The sequence below is a fragment of the Camelus ferus genome, chromosome 2, assembly GCF_009834535.1.
Source record: "Camelus ferus isolate YT-003-E chromosome 2, BCGSAC_Cfer_1.0, whole genome shotgun sequence".
NCBI classification, from domain to species: Eukaryota; Metazoa; Chordata; class Mammalia; order Artiodactyla; family Camelidae; genus Camelus; species Camelus ferus.
In genome coordinates this window covers 74570399-74585764 of record NC_045697.1, presented here as the reverse complement: position 1 = coordinate 74585764, position 15366 = coordinate 74570399, and the positions used below count along the sequence as shown (strand labels likewise).

Below are 15366 nucleotides of genomic sequence, written 5' to 3'. Positions count from 1 at the left end.
TGAATGTTTACCTATGTAATTTACCTACGTGGTGTACCTATATTATTCTTATAACTGATTTTTTTCTATCTGCTTGATTAAAGTATGATGCATCTCCTTGTAGTATTGTTATATAGAGTGACTTGTGAATACAGGAAAGTCTTCTTATCTTAGAAACCTACAAGATAATGCACATCATCCTTACCTGTTAATACTGTTCAAATAATCCAACTCTTTTGACACAAAAACTTTAAGGTTCTTCCTGAACTATTTGTACATTGGGCTACCAGTTTTTGTTTAGTGTGAAAGTTCATTTTTGTTATAAAAACACATTTAAATACTTTTTGACGATATCTGCCAAATGGAATGTTGAGATAAGTGGTATGTTTTGGTTTAGGGGAATAGCTTATTGCAAGACAGAGTAAGGTCACTAGTTGCCAAAGAAAAATCACATTTACTAGAATATATCATAGAGTGCAATCAGGGTAGTAAACAGTGCTATTCAAACACCTGACCAGGTGACTGCTATAATAAGTGGATGCTTTTGTAGCTACTATTATTATTATTCCATAGAAGAGATTTCATTGTAAATACTGCTGATTTCTTTAATCATGTGTTGGATCCTTTAATTCCTTCAAATATATCTTCAAAAATCCTAATAGCAAAAATGTCTTGTAAATACTGAAAAGTTAAATATGTGTATATGATTGGGGCTAGTTACCACATAAATACTTGGGCTTCTATTGCCTTAATAATCTCTAAACTGTGTACTTTGAAGCTGAAGCTTTTTACGTTCACAGTTTGTGAATAGCTTAGTGACTGTACTGTACACTCACCATAGAACTTCTTTAAGTTTGGGTGTTGTTTACCCCATACCTGTGTTTATGCTGACAAGCAGTGACTTTTCTAAATGCAAAAGGCAAATGCAGAGAATCCAAATTTTTGTCTAGAATATGAGAAAAGCAGTGAAGTAACAGTCATAATCCTAAAATATATATTGTTGCATGTTTATCTCTGATACTTCCTTAACATTGAAGGCTTATGCATACTTGTGTTCCACTACAGTACAATGAAATAAAACTTAAGTCCTTAGAGCATGTAGAAAGTGCATATTCAGTGTATTCTCTATCATTTTGCTCTCCTTGCCACATTTTGCCCAAGACTAATCAGAGTCGACTCTGAGAACCAGAAACACTATACATTATATATGTCAGAAATCGTCTTTCTGTCCAATTAACACAAAATATACAGGAATCTGTTCTTTGCTCATTTTTCAAATACCTCATATTTTATTATGATTATGAAGGGCTCAGAAGGTGAAAAAAGTATTCAACTACTGACCTTTATAATATAATCTGACAGCATCTCAAATGTTTAGAAATTGCCTCAAGAAGTTCTACTTCATCATATGTTTGTGTCACCTAAGAATTTCTAATGTAGGCAATGAAATGTAGATAATTGCCAAGGAAAGAGGATCCTTAAATAACCCAAATTGTCTTCATTGTCAAACTTAATTAAAAAGAGAATGTTCATTGTAAATATATTAATATGTAACTAAACCAGTCTCATTCTCTTCTGCTATTTGCCAGTAACTCAGTCAAGGATAGCTATTTAGAGGTTTGACCACCTTGTCTACCAGCATTGGCTCTTACCCAGTCTTATTTGCACTAGAAGTTTTATGATAAGAACGTTCTTGGATGAGTGCTTTTATGGGTTTTCCAGGAATCTAATTGGCTCAGTCTATGTCAGGTATCCACCTTCACCCTCCCTCTTCCTGCTACCCTGATTATGGCAGGATCACCTGGTACAAACATGACAGCCTAGGCTCATCCTTTCATCAGGGGGAGTAGCCGAGGTCCTTTTAAACGAGAAAGTTTGTTTGAAAACATGTCTGCTACAGCATTTGACTATGATAAAATTGTATTGGTTTTCCTACTGTAAGAGCACTGTAAAGAAAAAATATTCACATTTGATACAGGCTGTTTGATAAACACAGAATCAGTTGCTCTCTCTGGCAACTGATTCTGACTGGCGGATGTAGATACATTTGCTGCAAATAGTTGTTAAATTCATAATTTGTGGTATCAAACATTTTTTATTTTAAGTCATGTCCTTATTGAAAAGTGCTATTTTCAGAGTAATTATATGCTGAGGACAAAGTCATTACTGTTCAGAAAAACTGCAGTTTTGAATATCGAATAATTGTAAAGGTTTGAAAAACTAGTGCTAATGAAATCCAAGGGTGATCTGCCCATGATCATTAATTCTCTGTTCACTTAAGAAGATTCTAACTAAACAATGTACACTGGGATAATAATATTTATTTTACCTCTCTTTTCATTTTTTCGGAACTTTTTATATGTCTTTCCCTCATTATTAATGCCAAATGCTTTTATTTAAAGAAAAAATGATGAAACAAAAGCTGACTAGAAATGTATGTGTTCAACCTCCACCTTCATTCCTGAGAGTAGGAATCTTAAAATTCTCCTCTCTCCATTAATAAGAAAAAAACCAGACAGAAACAGAAAGAGAAAAGTAGTATTCTAAAGAGGAACCTACAGACTGGGGCAATTGAGAAACTGTCATGTCAATAACTAAGTATGATTTCCCCCTTCTATAGCAATAACTGATGAGTTTTGGGGGAGAATATTAATTGGTTGTGGCATAACCTTTTAAAATTCTATGGATTTTCCATTTTTTAAAGAACATATATGAAGTGGAAGCTTGGGGGGAACTCTTCCTTTGAACACTGAAACATCTTTTCGTCGCCATCATCAGTGATTATTAAGGAGGAGAGGAGATATTGCCTTAGACCTCTTACAAACTAATCTTCTCAATCACTCCCGTTCTAGCTTTTCTCCACATTGTTGTCAAAGTGCAAATGTGATCTGTTACTTCTCTGCTTAAAGTACTTTCTGATTGTCACTGCTCTAGGATAGAGACCAGTATTATCAACATGGTCTACAAGGCCCTGTGTAATCTGGGTTCTGCATCCCTTTCCAGGTTCGTCTCACCTCATGCTCTCTTTACTGTCTCTATTTCACTGGTACTGGCTTTCTTCTTTTATCCTTAATGGCCACATGCCTTCCCAATATAAGCCTAACATTTCTGCCTAAAATGTTTATCCCTTCCACCACCCTACACCACTTCCATTTCATCCCATTGCCTAATTAATTTTTATTATTCAAATTTTAACTTGGCTACTACTTATTTCCTCAGAGAAAACCTTCCCTGCCCTCCCCAAATTGATATATCCTATCCAAGCATTACATACATCTCTTTCAGAGCAGTTTTCACAGTTGTTATTTTATGCTTACTTGAAGGGTTATTTGATTAATAATAATATTTAAGAATATCTTTCTCTACAGACTCAGGAAGAATCATCTTTTTAATTGCACTTTTTAAAATTGTACTTTTTAATTACTTTTAGAGGTATGTATTTCTTCAGATCTTTTGATATTTCTAAATATTTTAAGCTGATACATGCTTTTAATTCCAAAACTCCAAGTAGCAGTGAAATCAGCAAAACCCTTCTAAAGTGCAAATATAATAAAACATCACCCCCTTTACAGAACATAAATTGGAAAGAGTGGAAATAGCTAAGTTTACTTGAGAAATAGCCAAATAGCCATCAGAAGTGTTTCCGACCAGTGCTAATGACCTCTAACAATTCTAAATTGAGTCCCATTTAACAATTGCTTGCCCAAAATAGATAACTTTTTGCAGTATCAGGTTAGATCTGAGAACACCCACTTGGCTATATTAGTTTCAGAGCTTTAAAATAATCATAATAGTAGTAATGAACTGAAAGCCATAAATAGTGTGCAACCCATGCGATTGCCATTGATTTGCTGTATCCTGATCACTTTCACAGTCCTTCATTTAATCAGGAAAGTCTTTACATCTTTGGCTAGTATTCGTCCTTTCTCTTTTTTCATTCTACTTTCACGTTTAATTTTTTTTCTCACAGAGGTGCCTTACTTTCTTTAGATAAAATACTCACATTAGCATGGAAGATGTTTAGAACTATTGAAAGTTCAGGGAAAAAGAAGTAAAACTGATGAATAACTGAAGCAGTAATTAGTAAATGTTTATTGTGCAGCCACAAAAAGACAGTTTGCAGACCAGGAGCACTCAAACCAAAACCTGAGATGAGGCTCAGAGGTATATTGTTATAAAGCAGCTTGACTAGTTTCAGTGATTGGTTACAATATTAGAATTTTCTTAAATGAAGGGGAATTAGTTAATGATTATCTCTATCAATTTGGGGGAAACAATTTAAGTTTCACTTATGATTTTCAGAGGCATAAACAAGAAGTGGCCCAGGTCAAGTTGGCCCCACTTGTCTAGCAAAATAAGCTAAATTAAGCTCTGCTTGTGTGACTAAACTGGTTTTGTCTGCTCATAGAATTTTCAAGTCTCGTCTCCATTTGTGTTCGATTTTATCGGTACTATCTTCTGAGAATCAATTACCTCTGTGAGTTTCTTTCATGCATTCAAGTCTGCACACAAATAAATGTTTTCCTTTAACTTTTGTTCTCAGTTTTATTCGGGGTCACATTTCAGGCAGCATCAACATTCCATTCAGCACTGCGTTCACTGCAGAAGGAGAGTTTACCCAAGGCCCTTATACTGCCATGCTCCAGAGCTTCAAAGGGAAGGTCATTGTCATCGTGGGACATGTGGCGAAGCACACAGCAGAGGTAAGTATACTCAGAAATATCATGTGCAACATGATGAGTTGTTTGCCTGCCTACTACAACAGATTGTCTAAAAGTATATTTCTTCAGGAGTCGCTCACAAATCAAGTGAGCTTTGAAGATCTGTCTCTATTGTTACATAAGAGAGATTGTCCAGCCTTTCCCAATTCAAGCTTTTTGTTCCCTCAGCGTGCAGCATAGGGATCAATACTAAGCTTGGAAAACTCCAAATGATAGCCTGAGATGTTTTGGTTTGGTTTTGGATTTTTTTTTTTTAACTGCTTTCTGAAATTGCAAAGAAGTAGCTTCAGTTCCTTCCATTGGAGAAAAGCACTGGGGCTTGATTGGAGTCTCTGAAATTTGGTCATGATGGAATTTGTTGGATTCGGGAGTTTTGTTTACCATAGGCTCAAAGCTTTTTGATGACAGAGAATTCAGGAAGGATATCAACTTTCAGATATGAGAAGGATATGAAACAATAAAATGGCTTCATTCTTCTGACTGTTCTAAAAAAATTTTGAAAAATGAAACAAAGAGGAGCTTTTGGAAGTCAAAAATATCACCTTTATTTTTCATATATGCAAGTTAGAGAGTATGGAGTATGAGAGCCAAGTGGATTTGCTTACAAATCCCCCAGTCAAACTTATCAAAATGTGCACTTTGAATATGTCCAAGTTATTGCATGCAAGTATAGCTTATATAGGTGGATAGATATATGTCTAGATATCAGGAAGTGTTGAACCAAAACAGGCCCTTTTTCTAAAAGGAGGGAAGAATCTGATCCTGGAAAAGCAACAGAAATAGTTTGCTCTTTGCAAGTGGCTTATTCCCAAGAGGAAGAAGGGCAGAACTGAGCCTTCCCAAATTTACCAGTTAAATAAATTACTACACTTCCCAGGTCAGAGTGAAGAGAGGGACAAAAAGAAAGGATAGGAATATGCTTAGAAAAATTTCCTCCTCAAGGAAATAAGCAGTGGAGATGAACTATCCCCCTGTAATATGTGCATTCTTTTTTGTCTGTATAACCCGAGTAATCCAGAAAGGAGATCACTGGAAATGTAGTCAAATGAAAACTTTAAGACTTTTGGTCATAGACTGTTTTAAGCATCCAATTATCCTTGTCTAAGAAGTACAGGGCTAATGGTGGTAGCATTGGCTTTATATTTTTTTAACAGAGAAATGCCAATCAAAACTACAATATGGCATCACCTCACACAGGTCAGAATGGCCATCATTAAAAAATCCACAAATGATAAATGCTGGAGAGGGTGTGGAGAAAAGAGAACCTTCCTACACTGCTGGTGGGAGTGTAGTTCAGTGCAGCCATTATGGAAAACAGTATGGAGATTCCTCAAAGGACTAAAAATAGATTAACTGTATTGTGGATTTTTTAATGATGGCCATTCTGACTGGTGTGAGGTGATACCTCATTGTAGTTTTGATTGGCATTTCTCTGATAATTAGTAATATTGAGTGTTTTTTCATGTGCCTATTGGCCATTTGTATGCCTTCATTGGAGAATTGCTTGTTTAGGTTTTCTGTCCATTTTTGGATTGGATTTCTTTTTTGTTATTAAGTTGAATGAGCTGTTTATATATTCTGGAAATTAAGCCCTTGTCAGTTGCATCATTTGCAAATATTTTCTCCCATTCCATAAGTTGTCATTTTGTTTTGCTCATGGTTTCCTTTGCTGTGCAAAAGTTTATAAGCTTAATTAGGTCCCATTTGTTTATTTTTGCTTTTATTTCTATTGCCTCGGGTAGACTGCCCTAGGAAAACATTGCTAAGATTTATATCAGAAAATGTTTTACCTATGTTTTCTTCTAGGAGGTTTAGAGTGTCTTGTCTTATATTTAAGTCTGTAAGCCACTTTAAGTTTATTTTTGTGTCTGGTGTGAGGGAGTGTTCTAATTTCATTGATTTACATGCTACTATCCAGTTTTCCCAGTGCCATTTGCTGAAGAGACCGTCTTTTGTCCATTGTATATTCTTGCCTCCTTTGTTGAAGATTAATTGACTGTAAGTCTGTGGATTTATTTCTGGGCTCTCTGTTCCATTCCCTTGATCCATATGTCTGTTTTTATGACAATACCACACTGTTTTTATTACTGTGGCTCTGTAGTATTGTCTGAAGTCTGGGAGGGTTATTCCTCGAGCTTCCTTCTCTTTCTTCAGTAAATGCTTTGGCGATTCTGGGTGTTTTATGGTTCCTTATAAATTTTAGGATTGTTTGTTCTAGTTCTGTGAAAAATGTCCTGGGTAATTTGATAGGGATCACATTAAATCTGTAGATTGCTTTGGGTAGTATGGCCATTTTAACAATACTAATTCTTCCAACCCAAAAGCATGGGATATCTCTCTATTTCTTAAAGTGGCCTTAAATTTTCTTAATCAGTGTTTTGTACTTCTCAGCATATAAGTCTTTCACCTCCTTGGTCAAGTTTATTCCTAAATATTTTAGCTGTTTTGAATGCAATTTTAGAAAGATTGTATCTTTCCTTTTCTGATATTTTGTTGTTAGCATAAAGAAATGCAGCTGATTTCTGTATGCTAATCTTGTATGCTGCTACCTTGCTGAATTCTTGTATCAGCTCTAGTAGTTTCTGTGTGGAGCCTTTAGGGTTTTCTATATATATAGTATCATGTCATCTGCATACAGTGACAGTTTTAGCTTCTTCCCTTCCAATTTGGATCTCTTTTATTTCTTTTTCTTGTCTGATTGCTATGGCTAGGATTTCCAAAGCATTAGCTTTTGACACGAAATGAAGGTCATCCTTGATGATGAAGCTTAATAGACCAAACTAAAGAAGTATCTCAGTGGATATTAGTTATAAGTCATAAATCACTCACCCTTCTTTTGTATAATTGTATCTAGTGTCTCACAAGAAATCATCTAAATATACTTATTTCAGGGAAGGTCAATATAGTAAATGACTAATGTGCAATTTTAAGTAAATTAGAACATTTTAGAACTAAAGCCATGATATCTGAATAATTTTGATGTTAAGTTTATTATTATAAATATTGTTGGTTTACTACTAGCACAATACTGCTGCTGCTATATTAATCTGTATTGCCATATCTTTCCAAAGAAAAATATCCATTTTCAATTGCAGTGTATATCAATACATTCAACCCAGAAATACTATTAAAAATTAGATATTTCTGGGTTCAAAGTAACATACAGCATTAGGAAGAAATCTTTACAATGATAATAATCCCAGTTACTGACTGGTCTTTGTGTGGTACGCTCTGTAATGATAATTACCTTATATATGTTATCTGTTTTTATTCTTCATAACAATTCTATGAAGGAGGCATTATTTACATATTTTATATATGAGAAAAATTTAGAGTTTATCTAATTTGCCTGTATCAGAGCCAGGATTGAAACATGAGTCTTTTTGACTCTAGGCCATACCCTTTAATAGGCTTATTCTGATTTTTCATAGATCACAGTAGTTCCTCCCATTATATGAAACCAGCAAAATAAATTTTTATGCTCTAAGTGCTAATAAGCTTATTAAGGCTCTGTTTTCACAAAGCATTCACTATTTGAAAGATGGTATCTAGTAAGTGGCCCGTATATGATTTAATCTTCTTAAATATGTCAAATGTTCCCAAATATCCCACTCATATTAATCTCCAGATATATGTTTATTCTAATTTTACCATAGAAGCCAAAACATATATATAAATAAATAGATAACTCATTTCTTTCATTAAATAATCAATTATAAAGCATTTGTCAATTATATGCAAGATGCTGTGTGAAATGCCAGTCTATCACAGTGCAAATACATTTAAAAGTTCAACATATGAAGGAAATCTAGAAGTAAGACTATTCAGATGAAGTAATAATAATATATGATAACAATGGTAATAAATAGCCATCGCAATCTGAGTAAATTACCCGATGTCTTGCTTAGCAGAAACCAGATTCTATCATGAGCAATTCCTTCTTCAAACTTTCCATGACTATTTATTCCTTTAGACAACAATGACTGTATGTATATACAACAAATTGTATACTCAGCTATTAATGCTTCAATCCAACCTTAGAAAGTAATTTTTGAGAAACAGTTTTAAATATTGGCATAGCGATGTGTCGATTGAAAAAAAAATGCATAATCTAAAAGTTGAGAATTATGTTTTTTTCAGTGGACTTACTGAGGACATAAGCCAGGATATAGCCTCTTGGATACCTCTGAGAGACTCTTCCAAAGGGGTAAGGGAGGAACCAGGATATATAGAAGCTTTTGCTGAGAAAATAAAAACATCTACTTGAACATCAGAAGATTACTGCTAATCACAAGAACAGACATCTCAATGATTTTATTGTTTTTCTATGTATGGGATGATGCAAGAGGCTGGGCTTATTGAAATTATTCCTTTGATATGCATCTTAACTATCTAGGGCCAGTATCCTGTTTTTCTCCATCCTGAATTCCCCTCAGCGTGCACTGCCCCTCAGGGGGCTGCTGCAGTGGCTTATGGTTATATGGCTGCAACATCCTTTGTTTACTAAAATGGCAGGTGATATTCTTTGTCCACAGATGTACCTTTAGTAATTTTCATAACATGAGGCTTAAGAGAACTTTAGATATTTATTTACTTATACTGTTCTATCATCTTTTTGTCTGCTATACAGATCTGTAGAATGTAGTATATTATTTTGATTGATTTTCATATGTTTAACTACCCTTGCATTCCTAGCATAAATTCCACTTAGTCCTGATGTATAATCCTTTCAGTAGGCTCCTGAATTCAGTTTGCTAGTATTTTGTTGAGGATTTTTACATCAGTATTTATCAGGGATATTTGTCTGTAATTTTCTTTCTTGCAGTGTGTTTGTCTGACTTTGGTAAAAGAATAGTGCTAGTCTCATAGCATGAGTTAGGAAGTGTTCTCTCTTCTTCAGTTTGTTGGAAAGGTTTGAGAAAGATTGGTTTTAATTCTAGCCAGAGAAATTAGGCAAGAAAAAGAAATAAGAGGTATCAAAATTGAACATGCGTTAACTTTCTGGGGCTGCCATTAAAAAGTAACACAAACTGGGTGGCTTAAAACAACATAGTTCTGGAGGCTAGACGTCTGGAATCAAGGTGTCAGCCATGCTCCCTCTGAGACTCTGGGTGGTATCTTTCTTTGCCTTTTCCAGCTTTTGGGGTGGCCAGCAATCCTTCCCACCCACAAAATGGTAGACAATATTTGTAAATTACATATCTAATGAGGATTACTATCAGAATATGAAGTCAACACACAAACATCAGTTGTATTTCTAGTCACTAACAACTCCTACAACTCAACAACAAAAAGACAATCAAATTTTAAAATGGGCAAACTTTTAAACATTTTAGACATTTCTCTGAAGAAGATACACAAGTGGACAATAATCACATGAAAATATACTTGACATCATTAGTCATTAGGGAAATGCAAATCAAAACGACAATGAGATACCACTCCACACCCAAGTGTTGGCAAGGATGTGGAGAAATTGGAACCTTGGTGCATGGCTTGAGGGGAATGTAAAATGATGCAGCTTCTGTAGAAAACAGTTTAATAGTTTGGTAGCTCCTTCAAAATGTAGACATAGAATTACCATATGACCAGCAATTCCACTCCTAGGTGAATATCCAAAAGAATTGAAAACATGGGCTCAAACAGATACTTAACATGCCAGTGTTCATAGCAGCATTATCTACAACAGCCAAAAGGTGGAAACAACCCAAGTGTCCCTCAACAGACTAATAAATAAGCAAAGTGTGGTATATACATATGTGTACTATTATCCAGCCATAAAAAGGGATGACATCTGGATACAAGCTACAACATGGATAAACCTTGAAAACAGTTTAAATAAGCCAAACACAAATGACAAATATTCCATGATTCCACTTATATAAAATATCTAAAATAGGCAAATTCATAGAGACAGAGTAAATTAGTGCTACTGGGGGCTAAGGAAGGGGTGGGGGGGAGCGGTGGGAGTTTTTGCTTAATCGGTACAGAGTTTCTGTTTGAGATGATTTAAAAATTTGGAAATAACCAGTGGTGTTGGTTGTACAGCATTGTCAATATACTTACTGCCACTAAATTGTACACCTAAAAATGGTTAAAATGGAAAATTGTATGTTAAATATATTTTGTAAGAATTTTTTTAAGTTCTACGGTTTGATGTCTGCAGTCTACCCCACTGTCCCCAGTTTATCTGAGCCCTACAATTTTTGGTCAAATAGTAGTGGAGAATCTTTCATAAGACCTGTTCTGATCTCATCTTTTTCCTCTGTGGGTGTTAAAAACAAAAACAAAACAGTGATTTCTAAGCAAGTAGCAGCTTCTCTTCTAAGCTGAAATTAGTGCACTGCAGCTAGCAGAATCCTGTTTTGAAAAGATTAAGAAAGCCATAGTTGAATGCTATGAAAAAAAAGCACAGGTGACAATTCTAGTCAGTACAGTTACAAATTATCTTTGCAAATGTTTGTGATTTTTATGTCAAACCCATTTTGGACTTGGGAATTTTCTATTTGCAAAGCAGTAGGCACTGATTGTAATTTTTCTAGTTTTACATCTTCTGTTAAGACCTGATAATAGAGCTAGACTGAAAATTCAACAAATGAAAATACTAAATGAAATAGAGTATAGCTCAATAAAAGAAAAAGGCTATTGAATTAAACAAGTAGCAAAGTATCATTGAACAACTGCAAGAGAGAGCAAATGAACCACTTGTCTAGACTACGATAGTATTAAAATCACCCATTTGACATACAAATTATAGTGTCTTTTATAATAGAAATATGAAGAAATTACAATGACTAGATGTATTGAATATATTATCTAAAAATCACAAAGAAGACAGAACAGATCTGAGAAATACCATTTATTCATGTACCTAAGTAACTATAATCAGAAGATATATGATACTATTTTAATTACATGTTAATTAGCTATTTTCTGTAATTCAGTTGATTAGCAATTTCTTGCTATAAGATGGCTTCTTTACAATTATTACTTCATAAAGCTTTTGTATTTGGCCTAGCTTCCACATTAAACACATCAGAAATTTTCAGAATCTTCTATTCCTTATCTGGATAAAACACTGCTTTCCCCTAGAACAGGGCAGGAAAGGAGGACTACAAAGATCTTAGTTTAAGTAGAATCCCATGTAGAGGCTTCTTCATACCAGAATTAAGTCCTCCTAAATCTCACTTGTCAGTTAATCTTTAATTCACCTTACCCTGCAGGTTAAAGCAGTGAGCCATTATATGATCAAGCGTATCCAGATATTTTGTGAACAAAGTTATGTCAGCATCAAGGAAATTCAGATAGTCTCAAGTGACTGACTGGAGTCCTTAGTTTCTGAAATGTGTGCTACTGCTCCAAGGGTAGATCAGATTTTGTTCTAATCCTTGCTGCTGTATGGTTGAGTTTAATTTAACAAGCCAAACAAATACAGGCTGCATCTGTTGGTAGGGTTTACAGGAGTAGGAAGACCTCTGTGTCAAAACAAGGGTAAAATCAATTCAGGCTTTATGTCACATTTTAAATGGAAAACATGGCAAAGTCTCACTCTTGTCTTTTTGCAGAGATTATCATCTTTTTGAAACTCACATGAGAAACTGCATCTCTGATTGATAAACTAGAATTACATTCCCTGGGCATACAAGGGAAACATGCCAGCATGATATGTACAGAAAGCCCCATAAAAGATATCTCTTACAAAATGAAACATGCTGAACTAATCTCAGAGAACAAGTGTATAAATCTGAGAATTAAGGCAATAACTATTCAGATCAACAAGAGGAGGCAGAGGTAGTCTACCATCCGTATCGTGGATTAAATGAACCCACAGGAAAGAGCATTGTTACAGCCTTGAGCAGGTTACTCAGATTTAAAGGAAATTTTGTTTTTAACATTAATCAGATATTCTCTAGGGGTAAATGTATGATTTGTTTTGATACTTCCAGCATCCATTACTTACATTGCCCTACTCCCAACCTAAAGTCAAAGTCTCATGTATCTCAACTTGATAACACTATTATAAATCCATGTCTTTTCTAGAAGTAAATTATCATGTTTAGCAAGAATGATGACTTAGCACAACAGCATGCTTTAATATGTTATTGGGTAATTTTTTCCTACCCTGTGGGAAAATAATGTAGTAGGATCCAACTCTTGAGCTAGTGATGGGTCTCAGACAGGAAAATGGCCAACAACGTCGACTGCAACAAAATGAAAGTCCAACTGGTGTTTAATTTTAGTGAGTCTTTAAGGAAAACTGTAAATATCGTATTGCTGTGTTAGTCACTGAAATGCATATGACTTTAAAAGTAATTGCCCTATATCTAGATTAATTTTAGTGGTTATGAGACCACAAAGATTCTATCCCTGCAAATGTATCACATCAAAAGGTTATCTAAGAAAAAAATTGAAGGAATCTTTGCATTTCACTTTGACTTGTCAACAGGCCCTTTGGAAAATATTAGGAACAGCTCATCTTACTCTTAAAATGTTATATTCTTGGCGTGAAATCAGTGCTCTCCTTCTGTCATCAGAAGAAATATTCATCTGAGAACATAAGAGGCAGTTGCAGTGATAAGTCGTGTGCTATTATTCTTTCCTTTAAAACAAAACAAAACAAAGCCAAAAAGACAAAGAGTAGAACATTAATGTTTCTGAATGACATTTGATTCAGACCTAGACAGGAGATGATTTTTGTGGAGATTCTATGACTAAACGGTGTGAGTAGCTGATGCTTTTCACCCTTGCTTTCCACCTTGGAAAAGATTAAATTTAAAATATGGCATCTGTTTTCAAATGAAAATAATCAGATTTATATCAAGCAAACATACCACTGCAGCTATTTTAAAAAATAAGTTAATAGTCCAATTACATTCATTTATACTCCCCTGGAGGCCAAGGTTATTTGGCTTTTGGATGTTAAGTTGGAAATTAATTTGTACTGCAGTAATAAAATGCTTACACCCTCTAGTCCTACTCTCTTACTTCCTGGATCCCCTTAACCAAGCAAAACCAAGTTCTGGGATAATCTGACGATCACTGCTATCCCTTATCTTTTGCTGGTCCCTTTTTCTCTCTCCAGCTCTGTCTCCTTCCTCTCTTTGCTCAAGCTCTTCCTTTAGCTTTTGGCCTCAGTCACCCGAGATTATCCTACTCCAAGCATGTGCTCAAAGCGGACCAAATGATTCTGAAAACACTTTAACCAACTCAGCATATATGTAATCCCTATAGTAAATTTCTCTGGCTCTAGATATATCTACCTAGTTTGTCAGATTAAGAAGATACTTTTAACTACTTTGTATGAGATTTGTATCTGTCAGAAAACGTAGTAGGCCTCTGCATAATGGTCCCTTAAGCATTTTGATAAAGAAGAGGAAGTGAATCTCGTTTATGAGTTCCAAATATGCTAGGAATTCTTTCTTGGTCTTGTTAGACCTGTAAGCACTGGGTATGGTTAAACTTGGCTTTCTTCCTGACTTTTTCCTTGCCTTCTTGTCAGCAAATGTTTTGGTCTGTGGGTTTATATCAGATTATAAGGAAACATTTTAGATATTAATGCAACTTGAACACACTAGACACCATTTGCAGCTTACAAGTAACAGTGAAAACTCTTCTATATAACTCTACACTTGTTAACTGATAGAGGATAACTTATTTTAGAAAACCCATGAACTAAAGCTTGTCCTGTGGAGTCCCTAGTCTCATAGCTTTTCAAAAGTTTTGTGAAGTAAAAAGCAATGTAGTTATAGTAAGGGGAACCTTAAAACACCTAATCCAGACTTTGGGGTTTTTTAGCATGTATACTGGATGTATTATGTATATAAGCAATTTTTTAAAAGACAGAGGGAACTCATTTCCAATTTCCAAGAAAAATTACCAAGTCATTATCTGAATTTTGTGATCTCTGGTACCTATATTCGTGACCTGTCGCAGAATAAAAGTTATCCTGTCTCAATACATGTTGTTCTACATACCTACTCTGCCCTCCACAGCCCAATATTTAATTAACTGCTCCTTACAACACGAATGTTTAGGGCTGACTATGAAACTAATCATAGTCACCCTCCCTCTTGACCTGTAGAGTTTGGGACTTGGCTGTGATCCATCACAGCCCTAACTGTTTTGAATCTGAGTTTTTATTGTATACATCTCTTTTAGAGCATAGTATACTGTATGTAATGTAATGTGACCCATGGCTTGGATACAGTATGGGCTTACTGTTCTTGGTCATCTAGTGTAAACAGAAGTTGATAAATGATTGTTGCTGAAATTCTGGTCCCAGATATCACAGATCATAGGAAATAGTACCACAAGACCCATTAGAGCTCCTTACACATGATGCTGTTAGATGATGCAATTTTATCAGAAGAGGCTTAACCTCTAATGTGAGCCATCACACTTTTATGTCATAAAAACAAACTTTTATGTCATTATGTCTAAAAATGTTTTCTCCTATTTTTTTTTGACATCAACTTTTCAGAAAACTTCCACATAGTCATTCCTGGGAGAACTTATTTGGAAGTATAAGCTGTTGTTAACCACTAATCTGTAAATCTGTAGAAAGATCCCAATTTGCCATATGTATAAACATTAGATAACTATTAACTATCGCAAAGTTTAAGATTAAATGAATTAGTATAAGGGAAAAATTTTAACCTAGAGTCCA

At 34.8% G+C, this 15366-nt stretch overlaps 1 protein-coding gene across 7 annotated transcripts in view; it reads left to right on the top strand.

The window, feature by feature from the left end:
* Positions 1-15366, top strand: part of TBCK (TBC1 domain containing kinase) — a 172781-nt gene that overhangs the window by 144181 nt on the left and 13234 nt on the right. For all 7 annotated transcript variants that reach the window (XM_014559202.2, XM_032461169.1, XM_032461172.1 and 4 more), the window contains one exon: positions 4523-4682. In XM_014559202.2, coding sequence (XP_014414688.1) covers positions 4523-4682 — 160 coding nt within the window. The remainder of the gene's footprint in view (positions 1-4522; positions 4683-15366) is intronic.